A 17,084-nucleotide genomic window follows, 5' to 3' on the forward strand; every position below is an offset into this window, starting at 1 on the left:
AGCATGAAAAAGTCATAGTAAAGTATGTCATCCCAAATAGCATCAAAATGTCATAGTATAGTATGTTATCCAAAATGGCACAAAAAAGTCACGGTATATAATTGCATTATGTTATTCTGTATGTCATTATTTTTGTCATTATATAGCCCATTTGGTAGTTAGGTATCCAACACTCCCACACTTCCTTGTTTAATCTTGACCGCTTGTCTTGTAGTGTGTTTACATCATATCAAAAGAAACCAAAGAATGAGATGTTGTTGTAATAATACTAATTATGATAGATCTTAGCCTGTGCATTGACAGATACATAATTAGGAGACATATAAATCGTATTGCTATGAAAACTTACGTACAGCAGTTTCTGTTTTGCAAAACAACAAAAACCTTAGCATGTGCTTTTTGCACTGCAGACATTTGATAACAGAGACTGTGGTAAACAGAGAGCTCACTATACGGTACAACAGTGGTGATGACAAAATTAATGGCACCCTCGCCATGACCACATCCGGTCCTAGAAAATGAAAAAAACAGGCCTTTGTTTGTTTCTGCCTCTAAGTGATTTTGTTTTTTTGATATAGCCTACAATGTAGAAAATGAAAATCAAACCTATTTTAAATAAAGCTTATTCCTTTTGACCATGAAAAAGAAAAACACTTTGTATTTCAATTTTATTTTTTGCATTTAAAAACAAAAATCCAATAACCACCCTTTTTTTATTTTTATTTTCAATACCCGTTGTTGAACGGAAAATCCAGTGACCAAAAGATAGATGAACCGCCAGGTCATACAGTCATCAGAGCAGAGTGAACATACTGGACGTATGCCTGGCTGTAAAGTCTAACTAGAGCTAAGAATTATGACCAACTAAAAGTTTTGACTGGTGCACCAGTTAGACTGAGGGCTTGTGTGTGTTCACTCGGCTCTGATGACCTGAAATATTTTTTAAATCTTCTCCATCATGTCCTTAACTCAGAGCTTCACTCTTCTGACAGTGCATGCGTGAAGTGCGGAGCCGCAGCAGAATGACTCCATCAGAAATAAGAAAACATTTTTTTTAAAAAAGAACAATGTCAATTTGACTTTTGTTGTTGTTTCTTGTTTATTTGATTTTTACTTTTAAGTAGATCATGAGAAAACAAACGTCTTTCTTCAGTACTTGGTTTATACAGAAAAACAAATAAACAAAATTCTCATTTGTTTTTTTGTTTTTTAGTTTTTGAGATAGAATTGAATAATGAATGAACAGATGATAACCGGACCTTGCCTGAACTGGCACAAGACCTCAATGGCAACAGCAGACAATTTTTTTTGGCTATATAAATGTGGGGCTAATCCATACACTGGTGGGTACTGTGGCACTGAAGTGCAAAACACAACAGCAAATCACAAAACACAACCACAAATAAGAAAACAACGCGGATAAGAAAACACAACCGCAAATCAGAAAACAGAACAGCTATAAGAAGTAACAACCGCAAATAAGAAAACACAACCGCAAATAAGAAACACAATGACATTAACTTCTAACAGAAAAGGTTGGCACCTGTGGGCGACATGATTGTTTTAACCAGAAGGACATGCTGCTTTCACGTGATGATTTGCTGTTGTGCTTTCTTATTTGCAGTTGTGTTTTCTTATTAGCCATTGTGTTTTGTGATTTGTCGTTTTGTTTTGCACTTCAGGGCCACTATAGATAGGGCTCAAATCAATTTCAAAATTTCAATACAAGTAATACCGCCCTCTTAACGACCAGAAATGATACACAAGTTAAGATGATTACTATTGGATGATTGCACTGACTCCTTTTTCACACACAACACCAAACCATCAGATGGAGACGGTCTACTCTGCGGGCACACACACACAGAATGAGAGAGAGAGAGAGAGAGAGAGAGAGAGAGAGAGAGAGTTTGCCTAGACATATTTAAACTCATTCCCTTTGGCAGGAAGAGGAAGCAGGCTGCTCCCTGTGCTGTTCCTCCTCAGGTGTGGATATAAAGCTTTGCCCAGCACATTTTCTGTCTGTGGGCGTATGAAAATGAAACAGTCCATTTTGACATTTCAATTTCCTAACTCCGGTTTGGTTAGCTACTAGCTAGTTCTTATGGTGGTAGTGGTAAATGTTAGCTGGTAAAGGCGCACAAGAGTGACGCTAAGCTTTCCCACTGATCTCAAGTCAGTGATATGCTTACGTTGATAACTAACCCAGAGATTTAATAAAAGAGGGGCGATTCCACTCCTGAACTTGGATCAGTTAAATGTGTGAAGCTGTCGCCATCACTACACGACCCTGATTTACGCAATGAGGATGCGGAGGCGCTGTTGGACCTTGTCAGTTGGTGAGCACAGTATACAGGCAAACATAAATGAAAATGAAATGAGTTGATGTGGTACTTTTCTTGGTTGTTCAGTGGTAGGGCTAAGGTGGGGCTACGGCTATTTCTGATAGGGCTATAGCCCAACCATGCCTTACCCTGCAGTTGCTTATGCAAGACCTCAGTGAAGAGAAGCCCATGCGGTACAAAACACAACAGTGAAGTTGCACAATATCATAGCAATATTTGGATCAGAATTAGTTACCATGATGGCAAAATAAGACTCAGATGAAAATAACTGTTATCAGGTTTTAACTCTGCAATTGTAGAATGCAGTGCAGTGTTGTGATTTCCAAGGTTTTACCCAATTTACCACATGATCCAGCTGAAAAATATTTACATTGAGCTGGAAAAGGGAGGAAATCAGTCACTGAACTAACAGACAAGCCATGCCCTATGAATTACTCTAATTTATATCATTAACTGAAGGTGGCTATGCCTCTCTGCATGTGAGCTGCTGGGAAGCATTTTCTTTTTCCATCTCCCTCAACAAACTATTCCTTTAAGCTCTGATCCAGTTTCTTTCCAGTCATGCAACATTAACTGCACTTTAAAAATCAGTAGCTTGATGTTCATTCTCACAAATTAGGCCATTAACGTCATTGGTGTGCCAGGAACAGTACTCACATTTCGATGCCAATGTATCAATGATGGCTTAAAGAATGAGCTCCTCTTTTGAAACCACCTCAGCTCTTTCTGTATTTTAGGGCTCACTTTGGATCTCCTGAAAGAAAGACACTGTGTACAGGCAAACAAGAGTTAAAAAAAGTCAATATAAAACAGCTTAAAATTAACATGGACACACTTTTGCAGCAGCGATGGCAAAAAAAGAACTGACCACACTCCTCAAGCTGATGTTCACTTTAACCAGTGTTTTATTTCTACACAATAAATGACAGCAAAATGAACATGATACTCATCTTTATGACTCTTCCTTATGAAAATATAGTACACATTAGACATGTTTTGCCATGTACCAGAGCACCAAAAATATATATAATTGCAACTGTGAAAACAGAAACATCGACTGAAACATAAAAGTCCAATCTGTTGTATATGTGCCTGAAAAAGTGCATACTGTGTAAGAACCAAAGAGAGAGGAGGCCATCAGAGGGAGGGAGGGACTACTGAGTCTGATGGCTACCTTTACAGTGTTGGTGAAATTCTCAGCAAACACAAAGGCATTGGGATAAGACTTGACAATATACAGTATGACGTGAGGAGGAACAAAAGCTGTTTTGCAGACAAAGTTTGAAATGAACTTCTCAATGCGTGACAAGGATCAGTCAAGTTTGATTATGAGGATCAATTCCAACAGACTCCTAAGACCTGGTAATGACCATTATGATTTTATTCATCTTGACAACAAATAAATAAGTCATGACTCAATGGATAAATTCATGGTTTAGACAACTGACAACAGTGCTTGTACTAAGCCATTATGAACAAATAAATGCTGACAGCAAGTGGTGTGGTAAAGCATCACAGGTCTTTTTTCTTTTTTTTTTCTCTCTGTCTTGCAAGTGATACTTTGACACAATGCACAACATATTCACGGTTCATCTCTTTGTATAATAGTTATGATAAAAATCAATCCAAGAGTTACTCCCAAACAGTTAGTACATGTTTTGCAAATACAATCATCATATAATATTATTTACATCTTAAAATATATTTGTTGAGCAATCGGGTACGAAACATTGCAGTAATACCACTAGATATCCACATAATATGTAAATACACTTCTCTTGTACTTCCCACATAGAAAAAAGGACAATTAACCTTTTTTTTATTTATTGAGGGATTAGGAAACAGACATAAGTGGACCGTTCTATAACCAGAGGCCTGTGAGAGGTACTTCATGTGTTACAATACACAAAGAAAATGTCTTACAACAAGATGGCACATCAGTATTTTTCTCCACAATGATCTGAGCAAAAAGATTAGGGCTTCAGACACTCTTTCTTATACTCCCCGTCACTTTGTAATGACTTTGACACGAAAAAGCTTCTGCCATTTTTAGATGAGCAATACAACAACCAGGTGTGTTAAATTAGAAACAAAGGAGCGACTGTTGGTGGAAACAGTGAAGAGGTATCAAAGCCTGTCAAAAAAGACTGCTACACAAATGATATTATGTGATAAGCATAGGTTCTAGGTGAGGAGAACTGTGTTCCTTCAGCCTAACTTCAAAAGGCTCTGTAAGCTGGGCAAACATCCTCTCTCATTTTCACAGGGCCAGCTTGACCCTGGCAGCCCCGCGCAGGCATACCTGACAGTGACAGATGAGGCAGTGTTTCGAGGAGTGGGGAGGCGGAGGTAGGGAGAAGAGTGAGGAGAGGGGGTGTTGGGAGTCCCAGAAAGGGATGGCTGCCACCCCCAGGAGAAACTCTGACTCATTGGCCTCGGCTTGTTGCCAGTCAGCGCTGGCCACCCCTGGCCCAGGGGCAGCCTCTGTGAGTACACATTTTCACACCTGGACAAATAGCTAGACAGGCCAGGAAAAGCAGCCCACCCATCCCTAGCTCTGCTCCCTGCCCACCTTCTACTTTTCCGCCATCCAAGAACACTCTATCTGGGACACCATCGGCTGCCTTCTGACCTTCATTTTTGACCCCTCTATATGCCACTTCTCCTGTCCTCACCTGGCTGGGTACATATATCCCTCGTGCCTTACACTGGTATGTCAAAACATTTGCTATATTATGGATTTATGACCATTATATACTTGGTTCTCTTTTCACAACTCCTGGTACATATGACTAATGTGTGCATTTAAAAAAAAAAATAATAATAATACAAAGAAAACTTTACATTCTGGTTTTAAAGAGAAAAAAAAAGATACACTGCACTCAGTAACATTTGAACATGTGATGAATCCTCATTGGATGCAAGCAGTGTCCATCTACACTTAATGACCAATGAGCCAAGTTCTCTGTGTTGTTCTTGTGTGGTTGTGTGTCCGATCAGTGCGTGACAGCAATGATCACAACTTGACAGAGACAAAATGACAGTTTTGACTCACAACCAATAATGTTTTTTTTTTTCTCATTTGTTTTTGTTTATAAGAACAATGTAAAAAATAACTTACATGGACATTAAATATAACTTAAAAAAGTATAACACTCTCAATAAATAGTTCTACTATTTACATCATTGTTATGAGACGCAAAAATGTCACTAAAATACCAAAAATATAGAAGCAGCAAACATTACAGGCATGAGGTACAGCAAGGGATCCTGTGATGACTACAGTAGAGAGGTGATGTCCTCATCCAATGTGTAATCTTATACTTCCTTCCATGAATATCTTGGTTAACTATGGCTTATGGGTACCTTCTCCAATATTATAATTTTTCAAGTTGACATGCAGTCACATTCTTTAGCCTTTCTGCTAGTAATAACGATCTGTTGTTTTGGTATCCAGACATTGACTAATGATACAAGTAATCATTGAGGAGAGTATTATATATAGTTAGTCAAAGTATTTGGAAGCAATTCAGGTGATGTGAACTAGAATAAAGGGAAAGATCCAATGACAAATTTCGGATTCATCCATTCAAACGGCTAGAATGGCTTTCCAGTGACCTCAAAGGCAGATGATGAACCACAGTACTGCATGTCATCAGCATAGTATAGTGATTGCAGGTCAGTCTCTCCCCACTGGTAACAGTTCTATGTAAAGCAGCAGTATCTGGAGTAATAATATGACATATAATTTGATAATATCAACATAATACAAGTTTTTTTTTGTCTTTTACCAGGACTATATATGTTTTTTCATATAAAGTGTTAAATGCAATCTTTGTAGATGATGCAATCTTTACAATGTCCTTGTGAAATTTCATAAAAGTTACAAAGTCTCTCAAGAGTCCCTTTTTAATTGGAATTCCTTCATTTAAGCTTTTCCTTCCTTGACATCTCTTGGTTTCTCTGACAAAATTTACACCTTTAACCTAAGATGATGTACTACACACACATCAGGGCACATCAAAAGACAAACTAATTTGCAGTCTCTATTTTAAGGGGGGATTTGATTGATAGATGTATGTATGGATATGTGGTTCATAGTGACAATACCTCTCTACTTCATTGATAACCTCTTATGCAAAGTCAGTCTAGGTTGAAGAGGAGCATCTATGGCCGGATACAAATAAAAACACTACTGATAGGAAAGCTAATAGCAATACAGGGAGTCAAACAATTGAATATCATAACATACAGTTTGTTTCAGATCGCCGGTCTGACAATAGCAGCTTCTAAACATTTTTCCGAAAGATATACTTTTTCTTCTTACATGGAAACTAAAAAAAAGTGCAGTAAATGAGGTCAATAATACAAACACTGATTAAATATGACATTTTGTAAAAAAAAAAAAAAAAGAAAAGACATGAAAAAAAAAAAAAAAATTTTTCAATGCTCCTGTCTATCAAGAACATAAAGTAATATTTACATGATAATTTTAGATTTTTTTTTTCTTTGTATTTGGTGGAAAATAATACGTTTTCACTTTCTCTGCATGTTGCGGAATTGTGTTAGTTCTTCACTAACATGAAGCTATAGAGCTTTTATTGATGAGGATAATCTGGAATGCTCCAGCAGCCTAATATGAGTCAGGGGGACTTTGCCATTGGTCCAGATGAAACAAAAAGTCATAATCATGCTGGTAGTAACCATGACTATGGTTGCAGCCGAATAAGAGCAGCAAAATTTGGACCAATATGCGAGGCAGCCTTCAAATGTGCATGAGAAAAACTAATGTATATGTGTCTGGAATGAAGAATAACAAAATACAAAGCTATTGTAGCAGCCATATAATCTAGAGAAGTTCATTGGTGAGGACGGACACCCGAGTTCACAATACTGAAGTGCTGATTGGAATAACCAAGTGCACTTTTTACTGCAGAGACACATGTAATGGTAAAATCAATTACTTAAACACGAGACCCAGATGAGACTCTTAGGGACCTTTGATCATATTGTGACTGCAAACGTTGTCTTGACATATACATCCAAATGTCATATTCATGTATAGCATTGTTGCTTGCAGAGCTGAGAGTCCAATACTAAAGGGAGGGGTGAGAATGAGAGTCATGTGTGTATACGCTCATATGTATGTGTCAGATGTGATCTCCTTTCACTTCTTATCACTAAGAGCCTATATCTAGCCCTTTATTGCGGTACTCTTGTGCGGGTGACTGTGCGGTGCAGTACTGTGCGATCAAAAAAAAAGAGGAAAAAAAAAGCCACAGACTCCTGACAAGCATTGACTACATTCTGAACAGGGCTGGGGTAATTTTATTTTCAGTTTAAACATTATTTTTTTGAATCAGTGCTTGAGGTAACAAAGTTCTGATCAAGCAGCATGAGGGAGGAGTTCAAACTGAGACTAACATCACCCCAACCCGAAGTGAGGTGTTAACGATGACATTCTTTAAGTCGTGGTCAATGTATGTAGTATTTTTCTTGGGCAGCTGGGGTTAAATGGGAATGACAAGTGAGGTTCTGGGTTTTTTTAAAGTTCTTAGTGCATTTCATATGTGGTGTCGTCAACATGTATTCTCTGAAAATAGTATGGACTAACATGCAAGAGTGAATGGATGCTTTAAAGAGGTACTGTAAGCAGCAAGGCAGACAGAGCTGTCTAACCCTATTAGAGATCATGATGTGAGGATGGCAAGTAGCAGCAAACACAGTAGCAGAAGCCGTGCTAAAAATGTTTTAATTATGCATTCAGGATTTTGCTCAAAGTATAAAATTGTCTTAGGAAATTGTGTGTGTGGTTGATCAACAACTAGTTGACTTTTCTTTTGTGTGTGTGTTTGTGCAATTCATTTTGGCTTTTGTGTTGAAACTGTGGCTTGAAACTTAACAATATGGCTGTCTCATTCCCCACCAAGCTAGGAATAACCTCTACAGCCTCTGATGTGCCTATGAAGAAACACACTTTACCCGAAAAAGACATAGAGGAAAAAAAACATCTGACCAGTTTGAAACCAGGAATGATATAAGCTCAAACTTCTAGCCCCTTCGAAAAAAGGTGTTGAACATGCCTTCAAAGGGTCTGAGGATTATTTTTAACATCTTGATTTCCTTCATATTTGCAAAACACAGAGCCAACATCAACACAATCCCCCACTTGCACATTTTGATTTACCTTTGGTTCAATCATGTGATTGTAGAGCAAGGTCACTAAAATAGACATTGAAGCCAGCACAAAACTGAACAAAAGGCATGCTACCTAGGCTTGGTTATGTTCTTGTTTAGGTTTTTTTGTTTGCTTGTTTTCTTTTTCTTTCAAAAAAAAAGTCTGTTTCATGTTATTAATTTTTTTCTCCTTGCTATATATGTTGTTGTTTTTCAATGATGATATTGCAGGGTTACTTTCCTTTTAGCTGAGAAATGAAGTTTCCTGTGGAGTCTTATGAGTCCCATCCTTTATTCTAGATCTTTCTGTGATGTGGAGGCTGAGGCATTTCAGCTGGTTGGGATTGCAGTATGGATGGAGAGGTATGCCTGTTAAGCAGCATGTGCAGGAAATTGGAGGCCGAGAGGAGGATGAAGGAGGGGTCTGCCTCGGCCACTCTGGCTGTGTTGTGTTGGAGCAAGGGTCCTGGGACATTGAACAGAGGTCCCTGCTCAGGTTGGTCACCCCAGGGAATGGACATGTTCATCCTTTCTGTTCTCTATAGCATTCTGATCCCGACAGGAGCACTCATCCCGTATGTCACAAGACATAGGGAATGGAATCACCTGGGTGGGACAGACAAGATTTGTAAACCATTTTTGGATCACACGCTAGTATGCATAAAGGTTTAAGCACAAAAATATAAAGGTTTGTGTCAAAATGACTACTTTGCTTCACAGAACACCGTGAAACAAACAAACAAAAAAGTGTGCTATCAATAAAATAAGGCAATACCAGAATAAAAACAAAAGCAAAAAAAACAAAAAAAAAAACACACCAAAAAAATGAAAGCAAAAGAGAAGGCCATGAAGTTGGAGCAAAATACAGACTACGAAGGACCCAAAAGGAAACATAAACAAGGCAATGTTGATCAAATATAAATTATGCAACAAGTAGTTCTGACCAAGCAATCTGAGGTGTTTAAATTTACACAACAGCATGCCTTCCTCATAAACAAGAGGGTTACTCCGCCATTTCTAAATCATTGCTCTCGAAGAAGAAATATTATTATCATATCATTTGAGGCAGCGGACAGCAACATCATTAAAATCAATTTCACTACATTAATGAGTTATGCTTTAAAAATGGAAATACAGCTGAAAAGTATGAAAAGTATGAAAAGATGGTTAACACCATCAGTGATCTCTAGAAAGCATTTGCACATCCATGGAAATGGGGATAACAGTCAAAAGCTTTTTATTTTGAGATCTAACTGCCCCAGGCCAGAATATGAATACATTTTGATTAAATATTTTTATTTTGTTGGTAATAGTTGTATATTTGCAATATTACATGAGAGCATGTGCTTTAACGTCACTGAAGCGCGACAGTGATGCGGTCAGGACCAAGACTCTTGCATCGAGGTCCGCAAGCATCACTGAAGTTGCACTCTCTCACTCTAAAATTACTTGATCAGTATTCTGTTACTGCAATGCCTATTCTTTCCTCATGTGTTTTCATAATCATATTTAAGTGTGCCGTTTAGCTGTCAGATGAGATAGTGTGTTAACCGGCTACCATGTGTAGGAAAAACAAAGCAGGAGCAAACTCTCTCATTTTACAGCTGAACCGTACACTAAAATATGTTTCTGAAAACATTTGAATCAAGAAACAGGCAACATAGGAACAGAATCTTGATTCATATTTGATCTGTGCTGCCTAGTTTGACAGTTTGATTGTAGATCACAAACAGTGACTGACATGATTGGCAGCTCCTCACTCTGATTGGTTGTTTTCATTCAGGCACAATAGATTCTTGCAAATGCCATTAGGAGCACCATAAGGAGGCTGAGGAACATGATTTTTTTTAATCTGTTATCTGTTTCCTGTTCTACTGTCAGGGTATAGTGACAGTTTCAGCAAATATGACAGACTATCTTTTCAACTGTAGCTTAAAGATTAGGGAGCTATGTCATCATGGTTACAACAATAAACATGTGGTTAAGATGAAATTGTTCAAAACAGACAATAAACAGCAGTCTCCCTTGTTTGTCCAATGTTCTGTTGACCCATCCATCCAACCGGACTTCCCTCCTCAGTGATTTTGTCACTCTATATTAACGTCACTCGACCTCTTCCTTTACTCCTATCATAATTACTACTGCCACTCGAGGCCTTAATCACATGAACATAAAAATGTCATTTTGGGGCAAATGCTGAAATGACAATCTTATGAAATCTTTAATTTTTATCAGACTGATATAATGTAATGAAGTTGTCTCAATACAACAAACAGCCATGGGATCAAAATGTATAAAAAAGTATGAACTGATATTTTTTGATGTCACTATTTCCAGTGGATATGCATATCACCTAGCTCTCCCCATCTCTCCCTCTGTTGGATAGACACACACATACACAAGCTAGCTCACTCTCTCTCCCTTTGGAGAAGATGTAGTCCAGATTCTTACAAATATCAAACAGGTTTGAAATTAAATTGTTGTGGTTCTTATTAGACCATTTGTCTCATTTTGTAATGGGTACACAAAGTCTGTGTACACAGTGTACCTAAAGTCAGAGTTTAACTGTCAGGCACTGATACTGTGGCATCAGTTTAGAAAGACGAAAGATGAAAAAAGTGTGTCGGAGGTGTGCAGTTAGAAGGAAAAAAATGGACACTTGTCAGTCAATGAGAAACAATGATTGTTGTTGCGGCAAGTCAGAATATCAAAGAAATCGATATCCCAGTTTCTCTAATAGGCTGATGTCAAAGTGAACTGTAGGTGAAAATAGCACCGGAAGATTACTGGCCATTGCCCCTGGCATTTGATGTCACTGTATAACGCTGGCAATGCGTCACCGGCACCAGCTGCTGCTGCCTTGTTCGTTTGCCTCTCGGGGGGCCTGCTTCAGCTGTTTGGGTACACAAAATGTGTCCAGGCCAAACAAGGAACACATGTGGTCCAAGTCATGGAAGGCAGGCAGCAGACCAAGGGCATGTCTGCAATTGTGTCCTGGTGGCTTATCAGATCAATCTGTGGGGGCCCGCGGTGTCGCTTTTTCTTGTTAGGGCTGAGTGGTATTGTCTTTTTTGCACAATGGATCTCTGTACACAATGTAAATGTTACAACAATACTGGCCACTGTAACCAACACAGACAGAAAGTAGACTGTGCCTCATGCCAAAGACAGCAATTAGTTCAATGCTATTAGTGAAAGCTGCCTGGCTGCTATGGGAGGAGTTGTATCCAGGGGAGGGTCTTGGGGCTATTATCTGAATATAGAGAAGCTGCTGTATAATTACCCATACTACTACTGTAATGCCATCAAACAAATTGCATCATAAGCCAATACTATTTGGGAGGGTTAGTCAGGTAATTACTAAATGCATTAGCATCAGAATGAGAAAGAAATGAGAATTTCCCATCTACTGAAAGATGCATCCATAACAATAGTGCCCATTAGATTGTGCATTAACAATGTCAAAGTTTGAAGCTGACTCACTTCCTACTGACTAAACATGTAAATCCAAATTGATCTTGATTTGCTTAATACTAATGGAAACCTCATGTTTTTTTATCGTTACTGTTTTTTTTTTTTTTACAGATTATCACTGAAAAAAAATCTTAAAAGGAGCAGATTCCTTCCAACTGACTTGAATCTAGATTTAAGGAGAACCACACGCATTTTCCAAATCCATGATATTTCTGTGGTCTAAGGGCTATTTTAAAATCCCTTTACATACAAAAATAGATAGGTCCATCTCAAACGTTGTAAACATCATGTATTCATTGCTTTTTTAAAATGTATTTACTTATTTTGAGTTTGATAGCCCTTTGATTTCCTTTGTTTGTGGTGACGTTGTTAGGCTTATATGGTGAGTTTGTTGCACTTTGGGTGATGTGCTTTGTGGTTATGTTTGATAAGTTTGTAATGTTTTTCTTTTTTAGGCGTTTTGGGTTTGCGAGGCTGTTTTTGGGTCAGTTTTTTCCGCTTTGACTGTGACCGTTAGCGGCGATAGGGAAAGGTTAAGTGTTGATCTGTGCATGAGTGTTATCTGTGGAGTGATTCCTCTGGTAAGCTTTAGTGGTGTCTACCCTTTGGGATTTGCCGTGGGTCTGAACACTATACGTTCTGTTGTCACTGGGTGGATTGTGTGCAATGGATGAAATTGTGCAGATATTCATCAGCTGGTTAAGATAACTGACTTTTACAAGGTCGAAGTTGGAGATAAGAGGATGAAGTAAAGTGTTAAAGCTGATTTGATAGCGCACTTGTTAAAGGTAAAGAAGCTGGGCCTGTTGCTGCGGGCGCCGAGGGCTCGTCTCCGCCAGTAATAACGAGCTCAGGTGCATGTTTGGCTTTCAAGCAGCAGGAAATAGTTTGCTATTGGTAGGCGTCATATTGGAGATGGAAGCCAGTGCCTTGGCTGATGAATACTTTGGACTCATGGTGGTGGTGGCGCGCACCACTGTGGCTGCAGTTGGACAATGGCTGGACAGTAGTTGCTGGTGGGAGAGAGATGTGAGGAACGCTCTTTGGCAGCGGGTATATCGACCAGTTAGCCACTGGGTCAATGGGCGGGACAAGCTGGTAGTGGACGCGTTGTCTTGTGCGCCTTCTGAGTAATGTCTTTACACTTGTTCTTTGTGTTAATTTCCTCTCGGCTCTGTCTGGTTCCTTGGGCCTCCCTTTCCCCTCTTAAATATGCTTCCAGGATCCAGTTGCTGGCGATGGAGGGGGAGCCATGGGGCCAAGGGGGATGGAAAAGGTGAGGTGGGTTTTTATTTTTATTTTTTCTTGCATTATTTTCCTCTTATCCTGTTGTTTTTGTTTGTTGTTTTGGGTTGTTTAGTCTCTTGTGGAGTTCGGTGCTGCTGGGGGTGCAGTTGGCATTGTGTAAATTGAGTAAAGTTAGCTGGCAGGTTGGTTGTCAGGGTTCCCTTCAGGACCCTGACTTTTTGGGGGGTGGTGACTTCCCGGATGTCAGGTCCTGTGGGCGTGTATACTGTGTATTCTTTGTGTTTCCAGGTCCTGGGCCACGTGGAGCCGACTGCATAATAGGGAACACCTGGCCAGTGGTCCTGATTATTTAAGCCGTGCTGCGGATGGTCCCAGAGTTGCTTCTGCCTTGCCATCAGCCAGCCTCACCGCAAGGCACCATTTTTTCCTTCTTCTTTTCGCACCTAGCCTACAACACGCAACACACATGATAACTGCATCCATTCACCTGCAAACACCACTGATTCACACATCCACACCCCATCACCTTTTTCTTCAGTTGTATTAAAAAATATTGTTTTGGTTTGGTTTGCCTTACTTGCTTTGCTTCTTTTATTTGTTGCGGTCCACTAGCCGGCCGTAACACATACTTCCATGTGTCCTTCATGTTGCCATAAATACAGCCAAAAGACCAGAGGGTGGAGCCAAAAGTTCAGGACAAAAACAAACATGGAAACATGGGGATGGCAGAGAAGGTCATAACAGTGTGCCATTTTAGTGGAGATAGCCTTCTAGACTGTGGGGGTTTGTGTGGCCATTAAATACATGTCTACATGTAGAAAGAGAATTCTTCTCACTGTATTACCAATTTGTTCCATTTCACTATATTTATGGGCATATCTCATTTGATCTATATTACATTGCCTCTACTATATCTGGTGTTAGCCTATTGTTTGTATCTGCAAGCTTTAAGAAAATGTGGAAAAATTTGGACAAAATAAAGGCTGACAGAAGGCTCCATCCCATTCATTGTCTAAAGAGGAGCTTCAGACTTTATAGTTGACATCACAACTTAACTTCTCTGATTTCTGGCTTAGAGAGAGAGTAGCTCATGTTAACAAATATTGATTGATTCTTAAGGCCATGGAAATAACATATTGGAAATCTTAATTTAGGTGGTGTTCCCCTTTAAGTTCTTGTATGCATAAAGGTTGTTGCGTTACTCAAAACGGGAAGATTCTGACCACCATTATAAAAAGTTCCTAAGCCCAGAAAATCCTCCAGTAATAGAAGGTGTAAATAGAAATGTGTAATGAGAGATGGATGAGCCTGCTGATCTTAAAATCTGATTTTGTAATATATTTAAAAACAACTGATAATGAGCACTTCTTACAATGTATAACTTTCTTTAAATTTGCTTAAAGGTACCTCATGAAATTAGTCACTCTGCGTTAGATGGCAGTGTAAAGCTCATGTAGAATGTTATAGCTGGTAGTATATGCAACACACAGGAAACAGCACCAAAAGTTTGTGAGAGTGGAGGATCTGTAGACAGCAGGTCTGTGGAATGACATGGGGGAGCATGCTAGTCACTGAGGAGCAGTGACGCAGGCTCCCCTTTGAAATGGGGTATAAAATAAGTTGTTTGTGTGTGTGGAGAGGGGGGGTTCCTAATGTGAGGGCCAGGTGGGCAGTGCCCAGACTCCTCTGAGAAAATGAGGCCTACATGTGACGACTTTACAAGCCGAGGGCCGGACACACTTCAGAAACAGCTGTCAATTGCATGAACAGTGTTTCCTCTGTGGCATTTTAAAGCAAAGAACACAGGGCTCCTCGCTCCCACCTGACTCCTAAGTTTAATTACACTATCTCTCTGTTTCACACTTTTCCCCCTTGTCTCATTTGGAGTCCCTTCCTACTTTACCTTGCTTTATTGCTCCTCTCTCTTGCAGCCTACATCCCTACTACCCCTCCCACTACACCTCACTTCCCCTACAAGGCCACTTCTGTTTATCTCTCTATCTAGAGAATGATGGTGGGTGGCAAATTTGACATGGTTTCCTTTGACCTTGACCTCCAGGGTGGCTGGGCCAGCTGCCACATCTGGCCCTGACTTGAGGTTCTCTCAGGGTGGCTGGGAAATGGGACTAGCTGGCCTTGTGGGCCTGGGGGCCCTCATGCTGCCCCCATGTCCCAGGGCTGGAGGAGGGCTGGGGGAGGACACCCACTAACAGCAACATGAAAGCCCTTCTGAAGAACGCAGACCTTGTCAGAGCCCCATCCTTCCATCTCAGGAACAGGTCAAAATAACACAGAGTTCCTCTCATTTCTGTGTGTGCAGTATATGCGTGTCAGCCTGTGCTTTAAGGGAAGAAGGTGTGTAAGGGGCACAGGCCTGGGGAAAGGGGATCTGGCAGATCTAGGGATGCATAACACACTGTTCATTAGCGAGTAACAGTTGTAATAAGAGTGAATAATAACAGCAATACTTTGTCAGTTTTCAAAACATATTAAGAAATATTTTAGATTTTCTAAAACAGCACAACTTTGTTTTTTTCTATGGGCATTTTTAACTAATTTAATATACATATTTATACATTTAAAATGCAACAATCTGTCCACAAGAGTCAGGGTAGAAATAACTGTAAAGCAAATAGATCTCAAAGAAACATAGTAGTGAGCCATGTCTTGACCAACTCATGCACCTACTGTCTCATGACTCCAAATAACCTTGCATGACAGCACTGTTACTTCAGTCATATCGTATCAAAAGTCAGTCGTCAAATAAATCAGTTGCTGGAACCATTGAGCAAAGTGTGAAAACTGACAAACGATCTGTAGTCTTTAAGGAGAAAACCTTTACTGAACATAAAACCTGATTAGACTGTGAAAAGATTTTTGTCAACTGATAACATTCCATCCCTCTGAGATGCAGGCAACAAATTTTACAGGTGTTTAGTTGAGCTCAAAACCTCGGTAGAGTTCAAAGATGGGTGTGGTAGTATCACAAGCATCATTGCAAAACTGCTTTACATCCCTGGATGACATTTTATAAGTTGTGGATCACTGTTCCATGGCTGGTGCAATCCATCACAAAATGGTATGTAGTTTGATATTGCCTTGCTATTATTAAACATGATTGCCTATTATTTCGATTCATAAAGAATTTCTATGATTTTTGGAATCTTCGTTCACCAGACGCATGCAAGAAAAAACAGTTTTCCTCATAAATTCAATACTACACAAGTTAAGTGATTAATATACAAATGGGGTAACTATTACATTGACTTACTGTTCGCGTCATGTAAACCAGCAAACAAACTAGTTGTCCATATCAACTGTGGGTTAAAAACTTAAGCCAAAGGGTCAATGTTCAGAAGTGACTGAATTCTAGCTAACATAAAATCCATTACATTATATTCCCTTCATATTTACTTCAAGTGAAGGAGGTGGAGAGAATGCTTCACAACTTATGTTTGAGTGACCACTATGGCTATCCCTGCTGATTCTTGCAAATTCTCACTACATCTGACTATTGACCACAGCCCCATTCTCTGTTTGAGCAAGAAAATTTACTGAAAAACAGGAAGCAATCCTAGCTGGAGTGGGGCTTTAATGCACACACATACGATTTAGAAACAGCAACTTAAGAGAAAAAATAAATAAACAACTGACTTTGGGAAAATCAGTGCGAGCACTAGGCATCAGCAAACAACCGAAACCCTTAAAAAGGTAGTAAAACCCCCACCCACCTTTGCTCAGCTGTGGAGAGAAGCCCTGCTCCTCCCTCCACATTAACCTTCCCCTGCCACTCATATGCATTTTGCCCCCTCCACCCTCAGCCCCAATTCCCACACACAG

General features: G+C 39.6%; 1 protein-coding gene across 1 annotated transcript in view; it reads right to left on the reverse strand.

Annotated features, from left to right (window-relative positions):
- Window positions 1-3,227: 3,227 nt before the first annotated feature.
- The window catches only part of pappaa (pregnancy-associated plasma protein A, pappalysin 1a), a 120,640-nt gene continuing 106,783 nt past the window's right edge, over window positions 3,228-17,084 (reverse strand). Inside the window, exon 22 of the mRNA XM_088071170.1 lies at window positions 3,228-9,128. Within this exon, the coding sequence (XP_087927296.1) occupies window positions 9,024-9,128 (105 nt within the window). The 3' untranslated portion in view covers window positions 3,228-9,023. The remainder of the gene's footprint in view (window positions 9,129-17,084) is intronic.

This window comes from Plectropomus leopardus, chromosome 20 (genome assembly GCF_026936395.1).
Source record: "Plectropomus leopardus strain MGB_pleo_1.0 chromosome 20, ASM2693639v1, whole genome shotgun sequence".
Classification (NCBI taxonomy): Eukaryota; Metazoa; Chordata; class Actinopteri; order Perciformes; family Serranidae; genus Plectropomus; species Plectropomus leopardus.